The sequence below is a fragment of the Diospyros lotus genome, chromosome 9 (genome assembly GCF_014633365.1).
Source record: "Diospyros lotus cultivar Yz01 chromosome 9, ASM1463336v1, whole genome shotgun sequence".
Lineage (NCBI taxonomy): Eukaryota > Viridiplantae > Streptophyta > Magnoliopsida > Ericales > Ebenaceae > Diospyros > Diospyros lotus.
This window is the reverse complement of record NC_068346.1, coordinates 12,507,135-12,528,741: the sequence shown is the minus strand read 5'-3', so window position 1 is coordinate 12,528,741 and position 21,607 is coordinate 12,507,135. Positions and strand designations below refer to the sequence as shown.

Below are 21,607 nucleotides of genomic sequence, written 5' to 3'. Positions count from 1 at the left end.
CTCTTGGGATGCCTATAAATATCATTCAAGAATGCTCTTAAGACCACGAAAAAATAAGAATAAATTCATTTGAGTTAACATTTGTATTTTTACTTCTCCATTATACTTATGCTTTCATTTTTCTTTCAAAAGGCTTTGATTATCATTTGTATCATTTTGTTCAAGTCTTGTGTTTATTATTAAGAGATTTTGTAACTAAGATATTCATCTCTTAGACTCTATTTTCTATACATTTCTTGTATTTCCTAACTTGTGAGCTAGATGGCCTATCGGGTGTTGGTAGGAGATTGTAATTCTTAGCGGTTTAAGCTAGAGGGTCTACCTGTATATAAGTAGAAGGTTTGTATTTCTTAGCAGTTTATGCTAGATGGCCTATCAGGTTTGGTATGAGGTTTAGTAGATTGATTTGAAAATCCTTAGTAAAGAGCTAAGGTAATGGATTAGGCTTGGTTTAGCTGAACTACTATATATCGTTGTGTCCCACTTGTATTTTATTTTGGTCGTGCTTCATTGTTTTCTTATTTAGTTTTTAAAACTTTTTCAAAAGTTTTAAATTTGTCAATCAACCAATTCATCCCCCTCTTAATGTGTGGTGTCATTGCTATACTATTATAACAATTGATATCAGAGCCTAACTCCTCATTTTAAGGTCTAACAACCTAAGGAGAGATCCATGGCATTTATGAGGGTTTCCATGTATAAGGAAGGTTATCCTATTGATATGGCACCTTATTTTGATGGCTCATGTTATGATTTTGATGGCACCTTAATATTCTTCTGCCATAGAAATTATACGTGTGAAGGTCACCCGTATAATTTTGAAACGCAAGCACTGGTGATACACAAAACCTCTATATCTAGCACAAGAAGAGGTGATCGGAATGATACCATTCGGCATTCTAGGTGTGGACCGACTAAGATTAGCACATCTTGAGGTGAATTCAGTCTTAGTACAAAAACTATTTTTGTACTCCATCCTTACATCGAACAGTAGATATACATTTATTTATATTCAATTGATGAATATGTGTGTTACTTAAATACCCAAACTAGTGTATGGCGTGTATGTTATATTCTACTGCGTATATCTGATACATAGTAAAAATTTTATTTTTGCCTGTTTTGTTGTACACATGATTCCATTCACTAAGAAACCGATCAACCTAGGCATCCCTGAGGAATGAGCCACTCCACTTTTGAATTATTAGTGTTATGTCCCACAAGCCAATTATATTTTATGTAAAGGATCGTACTTTTCATTCTGATTCTTTTTATTCAATCAATTGTTATTACAAAGACATTATGTTTTATTTTTCATTAATGATTGTTGTCACTATTTATTGCAATCTATACTTGACAAAGTCCATAGATTAAATAGGCTCATAAGATATGGTTGTGCATAAAGATGACACTAATAATTTGAATAGACTAGCACATATGATGCATGCTCAATCGGGAGAATGTCTTGTTTCATAAACATTAGTGTGAGGACACTAGTGCATATGTGTGGGTACGTGTTTATTAGAACAATAAGTACACTAAACTGACCCGCTACAAAATTCCTAATGGTTATTGTTCAATGTCAAATTGGAATTCTTATGTTGCAATTGTGCAGATTGGTCCTTAGACTTGAGACATCATGGTAATTTTATATTTGGCTGGTTACGCCTTAGTGCTATTTGGATTCTAAAGGAATCGTTAACAAACTACCACTGGGCATAGCCTTGTCACACACTACAAGAAAAATGACATTTAGCGATGGAAAAATTCGTCGCTAAAACATCAAATTCCGTCGCTAAAAAATTTAACGATAGATTTAGCGACGGGCATCTTCTTCTCGCTAAATTTTAGCGACGGACTTTGTGACGAGTCAAATTAGCGACGGAATCAATAACGAAAATTTATGTCGTTGATTAAAAAAATAAAAAAATAAAAAATTATCTTAACGACGAAAAATTTCGTCGCTATTCAATAGTGGAACTTTCCGTCGCTAATACATAATAAAAAATTAAATATTAAAATAAATTAAAATAAATTTGAATTAGTGACTAAAAAATTTTCGTCACTAACCTTTATTTAAAAAATAATAATTAATCCATGGACGAACACGTGTGCATGCCTCTACACGCCAAGTGACGCTCCCTTAAGCTGCCACGTATACGCTAGAATTAATCCCCCCCAACGCAACCTCATTTTCCTCCCTCCTTGGTTTCAATCCTAGGTCCCTCGCGTGGGCATACGTGCGCGCGACCGTCCAAGCTGTAAGCCATCTCATTGTATAAACTGTACATATTAATTATATACTAAATTTAGCTGCAGCCATTTTAATTTTATTTTAAATCTTTTAAATTCATAAATTAATACTTAAAAAAATAAATACTATAAATTTTTAAGTCAACTAATGTACCACTTAAATGTTTTAATTAATTAATCTCTTAAAAATTTAAATTTTATTTAATTAAAAATTAGTTTAATACATTTTTGTTCTTATAAATTTTACAATATCATATCAATTTATATATTTTGGTTTGTAAATAAAATACATAAAATATGCATTTAATACTAAAAAATTTTAATTTTTATTTAAATTTTATAATTATTTAGCAACGAGGTACTCCCGTTGCGAATAAAATTTAATTTTTAATTATTAATTTAATTATTAATTATATATTTAATTTTTTATTATTTATTTAATTTTTTATTATTTATTTAATTTTTTATTATTTAGCGACGGAATATAAATAATATTAATTTAATTAAATAATAAATTAAAATTTAGCGACGAGACAATCCTCGTTGCTAAGAAATTACAAATAAATTAAATAAAAATGAAAAATTTAGCGACGGGGCAACGCTTCTCGCTAAAAATAAAAATAAAATAAATAAAAAATATAAAATTTAGCGACTGGGTCACACTCATTGCTAAAAAAAAAAAAAAAAATTTAGCGACGGAGCAACACCTATTGCTAAAAACTAATAATAAATAAATAAAAAATACAAAATTTAGCGACGGGGTCACACCCGTCGCAAAAAAATCAAAAATCTAAAATTTCGCGACGGAAAACTCCCGTTGCAAAAAAATAAAAAATAAATTAAATAAAAATTCAAAATTTAGCGACGGGTCACCCCGTAACTAAAAAATAAAAAATAAATTAAATTTTTTTAATTATTTAGCGACAGAATATTCCTTCGCTAAATTTAAAAAAAAATCAAAAATTTGGCAACAGAATTTTTCCATCGCTAAATCCGTCACTAAATTACGAATTTTGTGTAGTGACATATGAAAGCTTATGAATGTCAATAAATGATTCATCACTTATCGTACAAATAAGATTATGTTCTATGTATTCTAATAATTTCATGACTGTGGAAATCCTTAACCAAAGTGAGGTAGAAATCAAAAGGTGTTTTAATTTCACCTATCAAGTCATAAATTTGGAATGGATACATAGTTATTGAATAGTTAGGGTTCAACATAAAACCATACCCTAAATTCAATCGGGACATTGATTAATGAAAAGATTTTACTGCACGGTAATTGCAATTAACAAGGTCCATGTTTATTTCATCATTCGCTAGGTATTCATGACATGTTGCTAGACGTTAACCATGATATGTAGGTATTTTATAATTTATTTAATTAATTCAAAAATTATTAATTAAAGAGTTTAATTAAAAAGCTCATGAGATGTGTTTAAATTAAACCAATAAGTTGGGCCCTAAAGTAGCCCAATAGAGTTGGGTCCTACATCTAGTATAATGGTGGATCTAAGGGGTCACACACTTAGATCAAGCCTAATTCACAATTTAAAGAGAGAATCAACTCAATATGATTAGGGTTTGACCCTAAAACATTTAGGGTTTTGCTATGGCATGATTAGGGTTTTGTACTCTATAAATATGCCACTTCTAAACACGAAGAAAAAGAAGGAAATTTTTGTTCTCTCAAAATGTCCAAGATTGCTAGCACAACTTGGGACATCATGGAAAAAGTCGATCGTGTGGGCTAACTTAGAAGAGTTCGCGCTTGCGACTTTGTAGATTGAAATCAGTCGAGATCAAAGGCTGCACGATAAAAAAATTATTTTTACCCGTGTTGCCGTACATGTGATTCGCTTTACTAAGAAACCGATTGACCCAGGCATCCCTGAGAAAGGAGCCACTCCACCTTTGAATGACTTCAAGGCTTGTTCTCCCTTGGGGGTCGGCATATTTAAGGAGTTATTAACCTCACCATCACACCCCTGCTTAGTAAGGGCATGAGAGGCACATCTCCTGACCTTCCCACTTTCCTAGATTAGTTTCTTGCTTTGAAGAACACACCAGATACAGGAGGGGGAGGTACGCTTTTACCCTGACGGCTAGTGTAATAGTAAGGGAAAAACCTTGAAAACTTCATAATAGTAGAAGAAAAATCTTGTGAAATCTCCCCGGTGCCTCCCTAAAGGACTTGAACCATGATTCATTGAGAGGCACTGTAAGCTGGGGTGGGAGCATTAAGGCGACATCTTTACATGAAAGAACCTCTTGGCTTTTGCGAATGGGTGTGAATTTTGGCTTGATTCCAATAGACGGCGCCAAATTGTTATTACTAGACTATAATAATTAAATTTATTTATTTTGAAAATAACTAGAGAAAAACTCCTCAATAAAACATTGAGGTCTGAGATCCCACTTAGGGAGTCAATTGGGTCTAAGCTTGATCTGCTACTCAGGGGGAGGCTAAAGCTTCAGAGACCCAAATGGGTCTCTGGGTTTGTCAGCCTCAAGGGGCCAAGGACAGGAGGGTCCCGAAAAGTCTCTGAGGGAAACCTTCAACTAGTCTTTGGGATTGTTTTCTTGGCTAAGTATGCGATCATAAAGGCGATCAAAAGGCACACGAGGATCTTCCCCACACGAGCTCTCCAATGCCTAAGTCAAATATAGACGCCTTGAAGCAAAATGGGAATGTATGCAGAATATAGAATATACATGTATGCGATATGTGTCTTTGGGGGAGTAAGTTGTTGACGAGTTATCTGTAGGTTAGAGTTTTAAAGTCCTAAGTCTTCTATGAGGTTATAGAGAGAGAGACTTTAGGTTGAGTGTGGTCCCAAAAAGATCCATTTACCTAGGAGTAGGCAAGTATTTATAGACAATTGGTGGGCTCCATGGATAAGAGTCCTCAAACTTTTCGGGACGATGTATCAGGTGAGGCTGGAGGGTTTGGAGATATCTTCGGGGTGAAAGTCTCTCAATGAGTGTCTTCAAGTGGATCCAAAGGGTTTTCGAAGCCACTGGGTAACTTTGGCTTGGAAAACTCTGAGAGGGTCTTTGGGTTATGCAGAGTATGCTCTTGCTTTCGGAGACTCTTCGAGGTTCCCAGACCTAGAGAGGCATTTCTTGAAACTTAGGATTTTTTGAATTTTTATAGGGCACCCCACAACACTTCAATTTGGGAAGCTTGTCACCTTTATTCTAAATAAAACCCATGGTCCTATTTCTCAAAGATCCATTCTTCACTCATCCTTTTATACTGACTCTAGCCAAACTCTCAAAAAAATGAGAACAAAATATTGATATGGGGTTTGGAAAATGCCTCCTAAGGAAGAGCAACCAGAACACCCAGAAAAGGGCAATCCTCCATTTAACCCTCCTACTCAAGGTGCTGGGACTTCTCAGTCCTTTCAACCTTCGGCACCCTCATCATCCAACACTCCTCTTCAACCATCTCCATCCACTCAAGTTCCTGCATCATCCTCTCAATAGCCTACCCAACCTGTGAGGATTCACATCAATAACTGACTCACAAGATCCATGACTAGGCTTCTAGACAAGCATGAAGCTCTAATTGCAAGGATAAATAGACTTGAGGAAAGGCAGAAGACTATGGAAGAAAGTCTAGCTGAAATAAAGACAACAATAAAGACTTCTGGAAGAATGAAATCTACTGCCCCAAAATCCCTCCAAATAACATCAATAGAAGAAGGAAGTAAAATGATCCTACTATAGAATAAGGATGCTATTTATTTTTGTTTTTAGTCACTGTAATCCAACATGTTTAGTGTACATGTTTAGCATTCAATACAAATTCCAGATTAATGAAATTGTTTTTATTTCAAATCTATCCTATGTTAATACTTATCTTTCAATGTTAAGTAAATTCAAGCATATAAGATAGGGGGAGCATCCAAACACAAAATCCATTCAAGTCAAGGGGAGCATCTGTGTTCAACCTCTCTTTTTGTTAGGGGGATCCCTTTTGTTAATGACAAAAAAGGGGAGAAAAGAACAATGATAAAATTCTCTAAGTCCCTTCGAAAAAGAAAATCTCAAAATAAAAGTCAATCGAATAAGGCCTGTGAATGATATCATAAGCCTATGTATGTATTCAGTGTGTTTGGTGTGTTTGTGTTTTGTTTCATCAATCAAAAAGGAGGAGATTTTTAAGTAATTTATTGAGTTGCTAAAGTTTTGATTTGATGAGGAAATAAGAATTTTCTATTAAGTGATGATGATCAAAAGAGTGTATTAGACTTAATGAATGATTATAAAAATAATTGAGTAATATCTAAAAATCAATTGAGTAAGTCAAGGTTCTTAATTGAATAGAAATATGTGTCATTCGAGTAATAAAATAATATCTCATAATAGGTCAAAATATTGGTTCTCTTAATCGTGTAAAAGACCTCATGTAATCAAATAACTCTATGATCTAATTCTTATATTGGAGTAAAATCATTTTATACTCGAGTAATTATTTTGAAAAGTCTTAAATCAAACTCAAAGTAGGCATGATATATTAATGAGTATATCCTATTTGTAATCGAGTAGACATCAGCTATATAATAGATAATCAATTATAAATCTTAGTATATTCGAGTAAAGATCAAATATACTCAACTAAATAAACTTTTGTATTCGAGTAGATATTTCAAGTTTCTGATGATACAAAATTAATTGAGTATTTAATTCTTGTAATTGAGTAATGATTTTTTTATACTCGAGTAAATACTTTTTGTAATCAAGTACATATCCTCCAAAATTTTGTCAAGTCTTTGGATCATTTTTGTAATCGAGTACTTGACATGTTAATTGAGTAATGATTCATGTATACTCTAGTGATTTTTCTTTTTAATCGAGTAGACTTCTATTAGAATTATGCCAAGTCTCTGGACCTTTAACTCAATCGAGTACTAAAAATGTTAATCAAGTAAAGATCTTAATAAAATCGAGTAAATATAGTTTTCTAAACAAGTATCTATTGAAATTTTTTGTATCAAAAATTTAATCGAGTGAAAAGCAATTTATAATTAAGTTATAAAAATAGTCGATTATTAAATATCTATACCTGAGTAAAGATTAAATTAATTGATTAAACCCCACTTTGCACTCAAGTAATACTTAGCAGAATTTAAAAAATATAGTCGTTATAGAGCATTAAATGTGATGTCTTCGATTTTCAAAACATTAAATGCTTCTCGGACAAATTGTCCATGAATTTTGATATTTCTAACTAAATTTTGAGATGTTATAAAGATAAAAAGTAACAATTAAGATACAAAAAAAAAAAATTTTCACCTTGATAGATAGCTCAGTAGAAGCATTAAGTGTCGAACATATATAAAGGTGTTGAACCCTAAAGAATAAGAGAATGATGTGAACTTAAAAAAGTCATGTCCTCTTGAGATTTTAGAGTTTCAAAGAAGTATCTTACTGCTTACATCCTTCAAAAGGAATAGAGATTAAGTTTAAATCTTTCAATCCTTTTTATCCCTATATTTTGGAGCTCATCTTCTACTTAGATTGGGTTGTTTGTAATTACGCATCTTCAAGTGTTTTGGAGAGTATTATAACACAAAATCTAGATTTCTCATTGTAGCAGGTCATTTAAGATCATCTTATGCATTAATTGATGCTTTGACCTTTACCGTGGTTTTAGTAATGTGACACTTGGTCTATGTGAATTTTTTTATTTTCTTAAACATCATATATATATATATATTTATTTATTTATTTATTTATTTATATATAAAAAAGTGAAGTTGAAATTTAAAGGCCTAGACCCAAAGTGTGTAACAAGCATAGCTAGAACTTTATGACTTCATCATAAAGCAATAATATAATAGTCTGAAATTGAAAAAAAAAAAAAAGAAAGAAAAGAAGCTAAAAGGAAACTACAACGATTTAGTATTCTCATGCTCGTTTGGCTTAGTGCTTTAGCTGTTTTTAAGCTCTGGTTAGCTTTTTGAATTTATACGTTTGGTTATGTCTAGCTTAAACGCTCTTTTATAGCATTTTCAAAAAGTTATAATGGACTAACATTTTCTTTTGGGTAACATTTAAACTACTAGAAGATCTAGGAAATTCTATCAGCAGCCCGTGAAATTGCTCTTCATAGCTCACACCATGTAAAATGCTTCACTAATTTTAAAATTTCCATTTTAGCCCCAGTACCAAAGAGAAGAGAGAGAGGGTCGGCTGCCATGGCCGACCCCCCTCCCCCTTCCCCTCCCCACATACACACATGTATATATATATATACACACTCACACACATATATATATACACACACACGATTTCATGGCCGCGACCATGGAAGCCGACCCATCTGGCAGCCTTCGCAGAGAGAAAGAGAAGGGGTCGGGTCGGCCATGGCTAACCCACACACACACACATATATATACATATACATACAAACACACCTATATACACACACACACACATATATATACACACACATGCATGGCCACAGCCATGGCAGTTGCGGCCATGGAACCTAGCCATGGTAACAGTCGGGGAACCCAGCATTCCCCAACTCAAGGTGATGGTGGCGGCATCGTGGCAACCACCATCGCGGCTGACGAAGGCAGCGATGATGGTGGCAGCATCGTGGCAACCACCATCACGACTGACGAAGGCAATGATGTTGCCATCGTCGCCAGGGTGGGGGTAGAGGTTTCTGAAACCTCCCTGCCCATGGCCGCGACCATGCTTTCGTGTGTGTGAGTGTGTATATATATATAGGTGTGTGTGTTGGGCTGGGTTCCATGGTCGCGGCTGCCATGGCCGCGGCCATGTTGTGTTTGTATATGTATATATATAAGTGTGTGTGAGTGTGTATATATATGTGGGGGGGGTCATGGCAGCTGACCCACTCTCTCTTTGCTACGGCTTGCAGTCATTGTACAGAAAATGAGAGCGAGAGTGTGGGGAGGAGGGGCTAATGGCGGTGGCTCGGCAGCCATGGCTGCCACCCGTGTGTATATATATATACATGTATGTGTTTGTGTGTGTATGGTGTGAGAGAGAAAGAGAGGGCTAAAAGGCTAAATTAGAAATTTTAAAATTAGTGGAGAATTTTTCATGGTATGGGCTCTGAAGAGCAATTTGACGGGCGGATAAAATTTCCCTTAAGAGTTAATCAAGACAAAGACTATTTTACCCGTACAAATCAAAAATTCCCATCTCAGTCCCTAAACCCTTCTTCCCCAAATTCCTTGTGTTCTTCATTTTTTTTTTTCAATTTTTTATTTATAGCTATATATATCTTTGAATATGTATAACAACTAACTGGACATATATTTAACAATTTTTGTTACCAAGTTTACTATACAATTGGTTAATATATGCCATAATTTGTTGCAAAATACAATTAGTTCAAATTTTTTTATCTAAATATTGCATTTAAATAATTGCATTTATTATAATCAATAATACGTCATTTTTGGTTATTTTCACAACCTCGATAGCTAATAAATTTTATTTCACCAAATACATAACTACATAACCAATCGATTTAAGTATATTTTATCAAAATACTATATTAACTTAAAAGCCTTGTAACTTCAAGTTTTTAAGCAGAACAGCGTTGAAGCTCTCTTAAAAAATGATAACCCAAACAGTCCCTCAGTCTTGGGTAATAGCTTCCAGAACGAGATATTGAAGAGCTATGGAGTACTTTGCAGTTGTCCTCCGCGGCAAGGCAGTTCTAGAGTAGCTGTTCTTCTTTAGAAGAAATGAGCTTGAGCCATCATCACCTTCCACACAAAAAACTCCATAATGAAGTTCTAGTTCTAGAATTCAAATTAAATTGCAATATACAAAGAGTAATCCGTGCAAGAGGAGAGGAGCAGGGCAAATAAAGTTTTGGATTGGATGAGCAACGCCAACCTTTGATGATTGTATAAAACGAAGAGATCCATCTTCTGTAAATGAAGAGCAGCCTTGGAGAGTCCCCATCGCCATGGTGTGTATCACCCAGCACAAGCTGGCATGGCATCGTCTTACTAAAGACACACAAACGAAGTAATTTAGTTTACCGTTATATTAAACTATTTGAAAAGTTCATCAATGGAGTTGACCAAAACCGAAAAATTCAGGAGTTAAATTGGCATCTTTTTCCCCTTAAAAAGTAATATTGGAGAAGTGAGTGAGACTGACTTGGCATGGAGTATGGCATTGTGGCAGAGAGCGAGAGTTCGGACCATTGCCATGTCCCTTCCGCGGGGATTATTTTTGTATCTCTCCACGCAGCTTCTTCATGAGATTGAACAAACAGATCGAATGAGAAAAACAAGTAACTAACTAGCTCAGCAGCTCAAGCATTTGCAATGAATTCTAGGGGAAACAGGCAAGCAGAATTGATGTACCGGTCATCAAACAGGTCTCCAAAATCATCCACGATTACTGTGTGGGGAATTTTATCGTGCAGGTGGAATGCAGAAAAATACTTCTTGATCGCTTCGTCATCCTCAACGTATCTTTAATTTGACATGATCATGGTTGTTAATGCAACAAATTAATCATCACAAATTAAGGAACTAGCTTAGCTAGTCGTAATGTGGAGACAATCAATGAATGGGATGATGAAATGGATGCATGTTTTGCTGCAATATCTTCTTACTTGATGTGTATCCGGTGAAACGTATCGGAAGAAGGGTCGATGCCTTGAGAAAGAAATGGTGGGTTGGCTTCTAACCGGCGGCGGTTGCAAATGAAGACAACCTCACCCTCCCCACTCATTGATGCGGCGTTGAAAGCCAACTGGAATAGCAGACTCGTCTTCCCACTGCCGCCATTTGATTAAAGACTTCAAGTAATTAATTACCTGAAGAAGAAGTAGAAGAAGAAGAAGAAGAAGAAAAAGGAGGAGGAGAAATACGTACGAGGAAGGAGGACCAGAGAGAAGCAACATCGTATCATCATCAAGAGAGTAGTGGTGGGTGGTGAACTGAGGGGTTTGGCGGAGGAAGAAGAATCTCTCAACCATCCACGCGATTTTTTTTGCTCCTCAGTAGCAACTTATCTCAGCTGCCTTTATTTCGAAAAAGGCTATTTTATACATGATGAAATAGAGCTGATATACATATAAAACAGGATATATATATATATATAATAAAACATGATGGTGTTTAAAAATGTTTCAAAAGTGACACATTTCAATGGTTGAGATCAAATTGTTAATATTATATGTTACAAATAAATAGAGATAGCAAATCTCCACACACACAGTCAAAATCAAGCACTGATGATATCAACAAATCTAACCGAGAGTATAAAAAAATACAAAGCAGATTTAAAGCATAAACGAAACAAGAGGCACGCGATTTATAGTGGTTCACCCCAAATAAGGGCTACGTCCACTTGAGCTCCAATGAGAAGAGCTCACTCCACTATATATACTCAATCTGATTACAACGAAATCGAAACCAAAAACAAACCCTGGTTCTCTATACAAAATGCTCAGAATCACTAACAAATTAAGAGCTTACCTTAGATTAAAAATAGAGAACACATATGGACAAGAGAAAGACGAACTGTATAGAAATTTACGGAGAGAGAGAAAGAAAAAACCCTAAATGACAATTCTCTCGGCCAACCCCTCTATTCTTTCGTCTTCCACCGATCCAAATCATCAATCTCGAGGCGACAGATAAATAATGCAACTGGATGGTTGAGATTGCACAAGATAAAGGAAGTTACAACGACTTGGATGATTTCGTGCAAAGGAACTAGCTACAGGCTACATGACAAAAGCCAAAAGCCAAAGGGCTTGGGCTGGCCAAAGGTGGCTACCAAATGGCTCTCAAATGGGCGCCCAAATGTGTAGCCCACGATTGCCAAAATGCCCCCCCAACCTTTGGGCCCTTTTGATGTTTCACAAAAATATAACAAACTCCACCTTAAAGCATCAAAAAGACTAAGTAATCAGATATGACATATAAGTTTAGCATGCTACAATTCTCACATTCACTGCTCTAGATGATTAAAGTAATTAGCCATCATCGATATGCAAAAAATTCAAGTAATGCTTGAATTTAGTTGCAATCAATACCTTGGTGCCCATGTCAGTAGGATTGTTGGCTGTAGAAACTTTCTGGATGCCCACAGTTCTATTGGCTATCATTTCCTTTGCATAATGATACTTCACATCCACATGTTTGGTTCGATCATGATACACATGATTTTTGGACAGGTGGATGGCACTTTGGCTATCTGAGAAAACCACTACTTTGCTTTAAAGCAAATGGATTTCCTTGAGAATACCTTAAAGCCATATGGCTTTCTTGAAGGCATCAGTTACAGCCACGTACTCTGCCTCAATAGAGGACAGAGTTACAAGTGGCTGCAGCTGAGACTTTCAGCTGATGCAGTTTCCACCCAAGGTGAAATAGAAGGTAGTGGTGGATTTTCTAGAATCTCTATCCCCTGCAAAATCAGAGTCAACATACCCAACAAGATCAAGTGTATCAAATCTTTTCTTAAAATTTAAACCAATACATATAGAACCATTTATGTACCTAAGCAAATGTTTTAAGGCATCCCAATGAATTTTCCCAGGGTTTGACATATATCGACTAAGTAATGAAATTGAATATGCAAGGTCTGGCCTGGTACTTATCATTGAATACATAATTATTCCAATTATATTTGCATAAAGGACATTTTCCATTTCTACAATTTCAAAATTGGATGTGGGACACTGTAATTTAGATAAAATAAAGTGTCCAACCAAGGGAACTATAACAGTTTTACAATTTTGCATTCCAAATTTATGAACAGCTTTTACCAAATAATCATGCTGATGTATTTTAAGGCTGTTGTTGATTCCATTTCTCTCAATTTTCATTCCTAATATTTTCTTAGCTGGGCCTAAGTCTTTCATATCAAAGGTTGCATTTAGAATTGATTTTAACTCCTTAATCTTTGACTTAGATTTGCTAATAAGTAGGATATCATCTACATACAACAGTAGATAAACAGGAATATCGATGAGCATAAAATAGAAGCAATTGTCATATTGACTTCTAACAAAACCAGCCCTTAGAACAAAATTATCAAATTTTTTGTACCATTGTCTTGGGTCTGTTTTAAGCCATATAAGGATTTTTTCAATAAACAGACATGATCAGATTTTTCAGAAACGACATAACCAGTGGGCTGAACCATGTAAATGTGTTCATCAAGGTCTCCATGCAGAAATGCAGTTTTAACATCTAACTGTTCAAGTTCTAAATCAAATTGAACTACAACTGCAAGCATCATGCGGATTGTTTTAAATTTAACCATAGGAGAGAAAATTTCAATATAATATATCCCTTCCCTTTGTGTGAACCCCTTAGCTACTAGTCTTGCTTTATATCTAATGGGGTCATTAGAAGACATACCTTCTTTTAATTTGAACAGCCACTTACATTGGATCAGCTTTTGATTTTCTAGACGAGGGACAAGAACCCAAGTTCTGTTGGCCATCAGAGAGGCCATTTCTTCGTCCATGGCCTTGCTGCCATTTTTGAATTTCCTTTGAGCTGACAGCCTCCTCATAAGAGGAAGGCTCACTGCTCCTTATTTCAGCACCTGCCACTAGGGCACAAAATACTAAATTTGAGAAAGCATACCTAGCAGGTGGTCTTATAGACCTCCTGCATCTATCTCGGGCAAGTTGGTAGTCACCAAGATCATGTTGAGAGGAGTCATGATGCTCCACCTCAATCTCAATTTCACTATTTTGTTCCTCATGATCAGATTCATGATCAAAGGTCTGGTCTAAGTTTGATATGGGTGAGGGATCACCTTCTGGTTGAGGTTCTAGTATAACTGGAGCATCAGGAGGGTTATCATCTATAACTCGATGCTCCACCTCTATTTGGGTTCCTCCTAAACTGATAAAATTATTTGTGTTACTATGTTGGTTTGATTCTTCAGTGTTAGATAATTTGCAAGGGAAGACAACTTCATTAAATATAACATCACGGCTAATGATAATTTTTACACCCTTAGACTGTCTTTCCCATAGCCTATATCCCTTAGTTCCTTCCTGATACCCAACAAAAACACACTTCGTGGATCTAGGTTCCAGTTTACCTTCTGACTAGTGAGCATAGGCTTCACAGCCAAAGGTTCTTAAATAATTTAAGTTTAGTTTCCTTCCAGTCCACTTTTCTTCAGGGCAGTTGAAGGACTTCTATTTACTAGGTGTGAGGCTGTTGCTAAGGCCTCTCCCCAAAAGGATTTAGGCAAATCAGATGTGAACAAAAGGCACCTCACTTTTTCAAGGAGGGTTCGGTTCATTCTTTCAGCCCCCTCCCCCTCATTTTGTTGGGGTGTGTTCCTAACAGTCTTATGCCTAATTATACCTTGGGAGTTGCAATATTCATCAAACTCTTTATTACAGAACTCTAATCCATTATATGTTCTAAGAGTTTTGACTTTCCTGTCAGCTTGGTTTTCTATTAAGATCTTCCATGTTTTGAACTTTTCTAATGTTTGATCTTTAGTTTTTAACAGAAAAACCCATACCTTCCTAGTAAAATCACCTATGATAGAGAGAAAATACCTATTGTTGCCAAGGGTGGGGGCCTGGGAAGGTCCCCAGAGATTTGCATGTAAGTACTTAAGGCATGCCTTCACCAAGTGAGTTCCCTTATGGAAACTCATCCTGTGTTGCTTGCCTAGCACACATGGTTCACAAAAATCAAGGGTCTCAGCAGACACTGAACCAAGGTATCCTTGGTTTGACAGTGCCTACAAACCTTTCAGGCTCATGTGACCAAGTCTCAAGTGCCATAGTTCTATCTTATCAATGTTAACATAACATGCAGAGTTTGAAATAACAGAGGAGTGAAAACAACCATTTAAAACATATAAGCCATTTTTCTTTGAACCAGTTAGGATTAACTCTTCTCCTTTAAAAACATTCACAGAACCAGTTTCAGCTTTGTAAGAAAATCCTAACTCATCAAGAGTACCGAGAGAAATTAGATTTTCTTTTAAGACCAGGTACATATATATCTTACATCAGTGAGTGTTCTTACTTTGTTGTCATGCAACTTAAGAGTTATGTCACCTTTACCCTGAACACTACATGAATGGTTGTTTCCCATATACACTATTCCACTTTCTCTGTTATTAAAGTTATGAAACCAATCAATATTAGGGCACATATGAAAAGAATAGCCAAAGTCCATAATCCATTCATTTTTAATAGAATTAATAGATACATTAAGCACCTCAGCTAAACAGTTAGAACTACTAGCTGCTATTGTTACATTACCCCATTTCTTTAGCTTTTTCAAATAATCATAACAGTATTTCTTTATATATCCCTCTTTCCCACAATGATAACACTTCCATTTTTATTTTTGTTTTCCCTTCTTATCTTTCTTTTTTCCTTTCTGCCCTGACCCATTAAGTTGTTCAGTATTCACAGTATAATTTCTTTTATCAGCATTCCCTTTTACAAACAAATTATTGCTCATTTTCTTAGATGTACTAAGTTCTAGTTCTCTAGTCTTAATACCAGAAATAACAAGTTCCATACTAGGGACTATACCAGTATAATGTAAAGCATGCTTCACTACATCATAATCATCAGGTAGAGAGTTAAACAAAATCATGGCTTCACTAGTATCACCTAAAGCCTTATCAGTACCTCTTAATAACAAGGTAAGTCTAGTAAATTCATCTATGTTTTCATCCATAGACTTAGAGGTATTCATCTTAAAGTTAAACAACATGCCTTTTAAATAAACCAAATTTGGAGCAGACATTACAGAATATAAAGATTCTAATCTATTCCAAAGATCAAGAGGTAGAGATATACCGTCAACCTTACAGATTACAGAATCACCAAGATAGAGGAATATCAGATTAAAAGCCTCTTCTCTGATTTCATCAATTCGAGCTAACAGCTCACGTGACCATTTGCGGTCATCTGGCTCAAGTGCTATAAGCACTTTGTGATGAGAGAGAAAAACCATCATCTTCTTTTTCCAACTTCCAAAATCCTTCTTCCATCGAATGTACCGATTTCAAATCGGGATGTTGTTATTTTCGTGTTGCACAAAAAATGCCCAAAAAATAAACCCTAGATTACTGATTGAGACCAGTACAACAAACTACCGCTGACAAAGTCTCTTCAAAAAACCCTAGGATTTTTAAAAAACAACACCGACACAAAAGAAAAGGAAACCCTAGATTTCGAGGAAAAAGAATCGAACACGATTTTAACCTAAAAACTATGGATACGTAGACCAGAGGCTCTGATACCACTGTTACAAATAAACAGAGATAGAAAATCTCCACACACACAGTCAAAATCAAGCACTGATGATATCAACAAATCTAACCGAGAGTATAAAAAACTACACAGCAGATTTAAAGTATAAACGAAACAAGAGGCACACGATTTATAGTGGTTCACCCCAAATAGGGGCTACGTCCACTTGAGCTCCAGTGAAAAGAGCTCACTCCACTATATATATTCAATTTGATTATAACAAAATTGAAACCAAAAACAAACCCTGTTTCTCTATACAAAATGCTCAGAATCATTAACAAATTAATAGCTTACCTTAGATAAAAAACAGAGAACACATATGGACAAGAGGAAGACGAACTGTATAGAAATTTACAGAGAGAGAGAGAAAGAAAAAACCCTAAATGACAACTCTCTCGGCCAACCCCTCTATTCTTTCGTCTTCCACCGATCCAAATCATCAATCTCGAGGCGACAGATAAATAATGCAACTGGATGGATGAGATTGCACAAGATAAAGGAAGCTGCAACGACTTGGATGATTTCGTGCAAAGGAACTGGCTGTAGGTTACACGACAAAAGCCAAAAGCCAAAGGGCTTGTGTAATACCCCATGTTCGTATAAGGATGCCACGTAATTTCGATGAGTTTAGAATACCAAAAAATTGGCTTGATAGCAGTTATAAGTACTGAATCGGCTATAGGGAGTGCCTCGAGGTGAAATTGTCTAAGGAAAATGATATGGTTTCGATGAGCATTTCGAGATAGGATTTATGGTATCAAAAGAAATCAGATTGGGAACGATTTTTGGTACAACTAAAATACAACTGTTATTTAGGCTGCAAAATTGAATCGTTATAGGAGACTCTTGAAAAATCAACGGAACCCTAGGAGGGCTCCGATTTTGCGTAATGAGCAACCCTTTAGTGGTTTCGAGATGAAACAAAGGTCCCAAGATGACGCAAAGGCAAAATTGTCTATTTAGAGTAAAATTTAAGTTATTAATTATGGATTTTCGGTTTTATAATGCAAATTAATTTGAGGTTTAGGATCGTAGTTGCAATTAGGGAATTGCACAAGTGTAATAGGGATGGAATTTGGGATTTAATGTGTAATTTTCTTAAATTAAAGTGTAATATATAATTTATATATACATATATGCGTGTGTGCGTGCGTGCAAGGCCAGCTTCTGTGACCGAGATTTTGGCTGCAATTGGAGAGATTTGGCAGCCATCCTCTGCAAAATTTTCATGGCTGAGCGAGATTCACGCAATTTGAAAGAGAATGGCAGCGGGATTTAAGGGGATATGGTAGCTGAATTTGAGATATTGTGTGATTAATGTAATGTATAATATATATATATATGCACGTTGGAGAAATAATAATGGCTGCATATAAATAGGCAGGGGGTTTGGCCGAAAGAAGCAGAGCTCCAAGAGATCAAGAGGAGAGCCGAGAGAGAGAGTTGTGCGAGAGAGAGAGGCCAGTCGGTGGCTGCCCAAAGCAGCAACCTGCCATAGTTGCAAGCTGCGACGGTGTGCGGGCGACGGATGCAGGGCCCAGGCAGCATCACCGGTGGCTCGTGGTGGTGCTTGGAGGTGGCGTGGTTGGCTGAAGCCCTCGGCAATGGCTGGTTAGCAACCATGGCTGTCTCGCGAGCTCGCAGCTACGTGCAGGCTGCGTAAAAGAGGCCGGTTGTGGAGGTGACGCGAGCAGCAGGTAGTGGTGGCCAATGCAGCGACTGGTGGAGGCGCCAGCAGCCGGTGTTGGGGAGGCTGCGATGGCCGGCGAAGCTGGCCGAGGCAGTGGAAGAGGTTGTGCGCATGGCAAGGGCTGTTCGCACAAGAAGAAAGAGGAAGAAGAAGAAGAAGAAGAAGAAGAAGAAGAAGAAGAAGAAGAAAGAAAAAAATAAAAGAAAGAAGAAGAAAGAAAAAAAAAAAAAGGAAGGAGTAGAGGAGTTGTAGGAGGCGGGAGGAAGAAGAAGAAAGGAATGAGAATGAGGGGAAAAAAAAGGAAAAGAAAAAAAAAAGAAAAGAAATGGAGAAAAATAAAAAAAAATTAGAGAGAATTTTTGGAAAAATTTCAGGAAATAGGAAATTATATTTCGGAAATATCCTGGGTACGCGTTTCGGGAATATGGCACGCATATTGAGGAAACCGAAGATCCTAAGTTAAGGTGAGTAAAATTTCTTAGAAAATTTTAAAAATTCAAAAATATTATTTTATGAATTTTCGTAGAGAAATATTTGAGAAAATATTTTAGAAATATTTAGTTTGGATTTATTGAGGAAAAATAAGAATAAATAGAGAGAAAATTAAAGAAAATGCAAGAAATTATGAAAAAATAGGTTTTAATGTTTATTTAAATAATTATGGTGATTAGGTGCTTTGAGGCTTAAGTTGAAGTGACTGTTGCAAATTTTGAGGTTGGCACGAAAATCGAGGTGATGCACGCACTTCGAGATAGACACAAATATTGAGATAACTTGATAAGCTTGAGAAGGTAAGTGGTACTTCCCAATTAAAGTTAATTTTACGAAAAATATTTGGTTGTAAGTGATTTATGTTTAAGAAACCCGATCCTCGGGAATGTTTTCATCATATTGACATACCTTAATATGTATCTATCACGTAGACTGCATACATGATATAACTATGAAATGTATAAATACAAGTTGATATCATTGATCACGCGCATTTGTGGCCGTAAGGAGTATGAACTGGCACCGCTACTTTACCAAGGGTGCACCCATACACCCCGGCTTCGAAAGAGGTGGCCGCAAAAATTGTAGGTAGCATGAGGGGTGCAGTTGACACCTACGAGGAAAGACATTGCATACACACATGACATAGCATTATGTACCCTTACTTAGATGATTCATCATCTAACTTGGGTTTTACCCCTGGAATATTCAAACATTCGAGATGGAAATTGTAGCAGATACGCGGTAAATGAGGCATGAAATGACACTTATCAGAGTGCATGATAAATGAAATGTATGTAACGTAGCCCCTATATTTAAGTTCTGCTACTTTAGATTCTGAACATTTTGAGGAATGTTGAAGATGTAAGAATTTTTTATGATTAATGTTAAGATATCAGGTTTCGATCTTTGCTTCCGCATTTGATGTGTATAATGATTCTCTTTTGAGATTAATGTATGAGAATTCTGGGACGAATTCGAGGAATGATGTGGTTTAGCTTTAGTGTTTGAAAGAAAAATTTTATTGTCCCGGAATTATCCCAAGTTATAACGCGCACGGGAAACCGGGGCATTACAACTTGGGCTGGCCAAAGGTGGCTGCCAAATGGCCCTCCAGTGGGCGCCCAAATGTGCAGCCCACGATTTCCAAAATGGCCCCCCCAACCTTTGGGCCCTTTTGATGTTTCACAAAAATATAACATTATATATATAATTCAGAATGGAAGCTGAGTGGGGAGGGGGAGAACTGTTTTTGAAAATGTCTCAAAATATCTTTTGATCCTATGGTTGAGATGAATTTCAGTATAAATGAATGGTTGAGATCAATTTTCACATTTTAATTTCCCGCTCTATCTACCCTCTACCTATGCTTTTTCTCTCTCTCTCCCCCATAGCTCACCGACCACAGACCACACGGTTGCCCCCTCACCCCCGTCGTCGCCCCGATCCGCCAGCATCCCCGACTCGCAAGGTTCAACCATGGCCGCCCTCTTCCTCTATTTTTCTGTATAAAATATATATGTGTTTGTGCATATATATAGATATATATATATGTGTGTGTTTTTGTGTATATATGTATGTGTTTTTATTCACCCATTTTCTCTCTCTCTCCCCCCATAGCCACCCAAACTTCACCCGTTCTCTCTCTCTCTCTCTCTCTCTCTCTCTCTCTCTCTCTCTCTCTCTCTCACCCCCCATTTTCGAGCAGAGCCAGATTCAGCTACCAGCAGCGACAGCAGCAGCTCTAGCGACGGCAATGGTGACTGTGGCTCCCTCCTCCAGCATCCAACGACCGGCTGCTATTGAGAGCTCGCGCTTCGTCATGCTTCCCTCTCTAGGTTTCCATCTCTACCTTTATCCAATTTTTGTATATATATTCTATTTTTGGCTCTGTTTTTGATCTCTGCCAGTGGCTTTGTTTTGCTGCAGCATTTCAAGTCAGCTATTGGGGCAACTAGAAGCTTTTCATGCCTTCTGGACCACTGGCACAACCACGACGAAGAATGGGTTTGTGCCACAACTTAGCTAAAGGCTCCTATTTGCTCTAGATTGGCCATAAGCTTTATATTAAACACTTACATATTATAGTTTGTGCATAATTTTTGGCTCTTGGAATGTTGGTATTTTATTAAACATATGCTTATCAGTGCATCTTATGGCTGCTCTTTGTGCTTCTATTTCATTTTACTGCCTATTTTTCTACTTTAATTTTTCTTTTTTGTTTTGTGAGCAGCATAACCCTGAACCTGGCATTTAAACTATTGTAAGAAATAGACACTATAACCTTGGTCCATACTTCACATATATTTGGTATGAAATAGTTACTGTTTCAAATACTCGAGGAGCTTGATAAGCATGTATTTGTTGGTATCTTTTTTTCCCTCCCTGCTTTGCTTTTTCCTTTTTATTTTGCTTTTATTCAAAGATATTGAAAGTGAATATCATGGAATGTGGATGAATTTGGTGCCTGATCAGCCATCATTAATTTACGCTATGTGTTTGAGGTCAGTTATTTTCTTTTTAAAAGCATAATTGGATTGACCATGTTATGCTTTGCATGATACTAGGAAACGGGAAGGCCTGTTGCACCACTGCCCCATCTCACTCCCTCACTCACTGCCCCATCTCTCTCTGTTGCACCATCTCTCCCATTCTCTCACTCCCTTCATCTCTCACGACGATGGGTAGAGGAGGGCCTGCAGGTGCGACGGCAGTGAGGGAGGGTAGGAGGGACAACGGTGAGTGGGGGGCCGGCGATGAGAGATGGCATGAGGGACGACGGCAGATGGGGGGGCCAGCGGGTGTGACGACAGTGTGGGGTGGGAGGGACGACGGTGGGTGGGGGTGAGGCGTTACGAGCAGTTGGCAGGGGGCGATGTGGTCCG

The 21,607-nt window shown here is 36.7% G+C and overlaps 2 protein-coding genes across 3 annotated transcripts; both read right to left on the bottom strand.

Annotated features, from left to right (window-relative positions):
• Nucleotides 1–9,696: 9,696 nt before the first annotated feature.
• Nucleotides 9,697–11,297, bottom strand: LOC127810402 (uncharacterized). 2 transcript variants are annotated; one of them, XM_052349873.1, is made up of 6 exons: nt 11,148–11,297; nt 10,886–11,050; nt 10,632–10,742; nt 10,423–10,515; nt 10,153–10,268; nt 9,697–10,019 (listed from the first exon to the last, which is right to left on the bottom strand). In XM_052349873.1, exons 1-6 carry the CDS (start codon nt 11,249–11,251, stop codon nt 9,889–9,891), a joined length of 720 nt encoding a protein of 239 aa, XP_052205833.1. In that variant the 5' UTR covers nt 11,252–11,297; the 3' UTR covers nt 9,697–9,888. The 2 variants fall into 2 exon arrangements, with proteins under 2 accessions (XP_052205833.1, XP_052205832.1); XM_052349872.1 differs by having other exon boundaries at nt 9,699–10,019; nt 10,423–10,518.
• Nucleotides 11,298–12,139: 842 nt separating this feature from the next.
• LOC127809258 (uncharacterized) lies at nt 12,140–20,546 on the bottom strand. Its single transcript, XM_052348020.1, has 6 exons — nt 20,447–20,546; nt 15,690–15,838; nt 13,387–13,482; nt 12,602–12,690; nt 12,317–12,497; nt 12,140–12,163 (listed from the first exon to the last, which is right to left on the bottom strand). The coding sequence occupies exons 1-6, from the start codon at nt 20,544–20,546 to the stop codon at nt 12,140–12,142; spliced, it is 639 nt and encodes a 212-aa protein (XP_052203980.1).
• Between the last annotated feature and the right edge of the window lie 1,061 nt (nt 20,547–21,607).

What these genes read in the sequence shown, in the direction of transcription:
- LOC127810402 (XM_052349872.1), bottom strand. Translation starts at nt 11,251, where the DNA reads ATGGTTGAGAGATTCTTCTTCCTCCGCCAAACCCCTCAGTTCACCACC. An exon ending in TTTCACCGGATACACATCAA is followed by an intron (nt 10,743 to 10,885) that starts GTAAGAAGATAT and finishes GTCAAATTAAAG; the next exon opens with ATACGTTGAGGATGACGAAG. An exon ending in GTTTTATACAATCATCAAAG is followed by an intron (nt 10,020 to 10,152) that starts GTTGGCGTTGCT and finishes TTTGTGTGGAAG; the next exon opens with GTGATGATGGCTCAAGCTCA.
- LOC127809258 (XM_052348020.1), bottom strand. Translation starts at nt 20,546, where the DNA reads ATGACGAAGCGCGAGCTCTCAATAGCAGCCGGTCGTTGGATGCTGGAG. An exon ending in TTTCTGAAAAATCTGATCAT is followed by an intron (nt 12,691 to 13,386) that starts GTCTGTTTATTG and finishes CTGATTTTGCAG; the next exon opens with GGGATAGAGATTCTAGAAAA. An exon ending in CTACTGACATGGGCACCAAG is followed by an intron (nt 12,164 to 12,316) that starts GTATTGATTGCA and finishes TGATGCTTTAAG; the next exon opens with GTGGAGTTTGTTATATTTTT.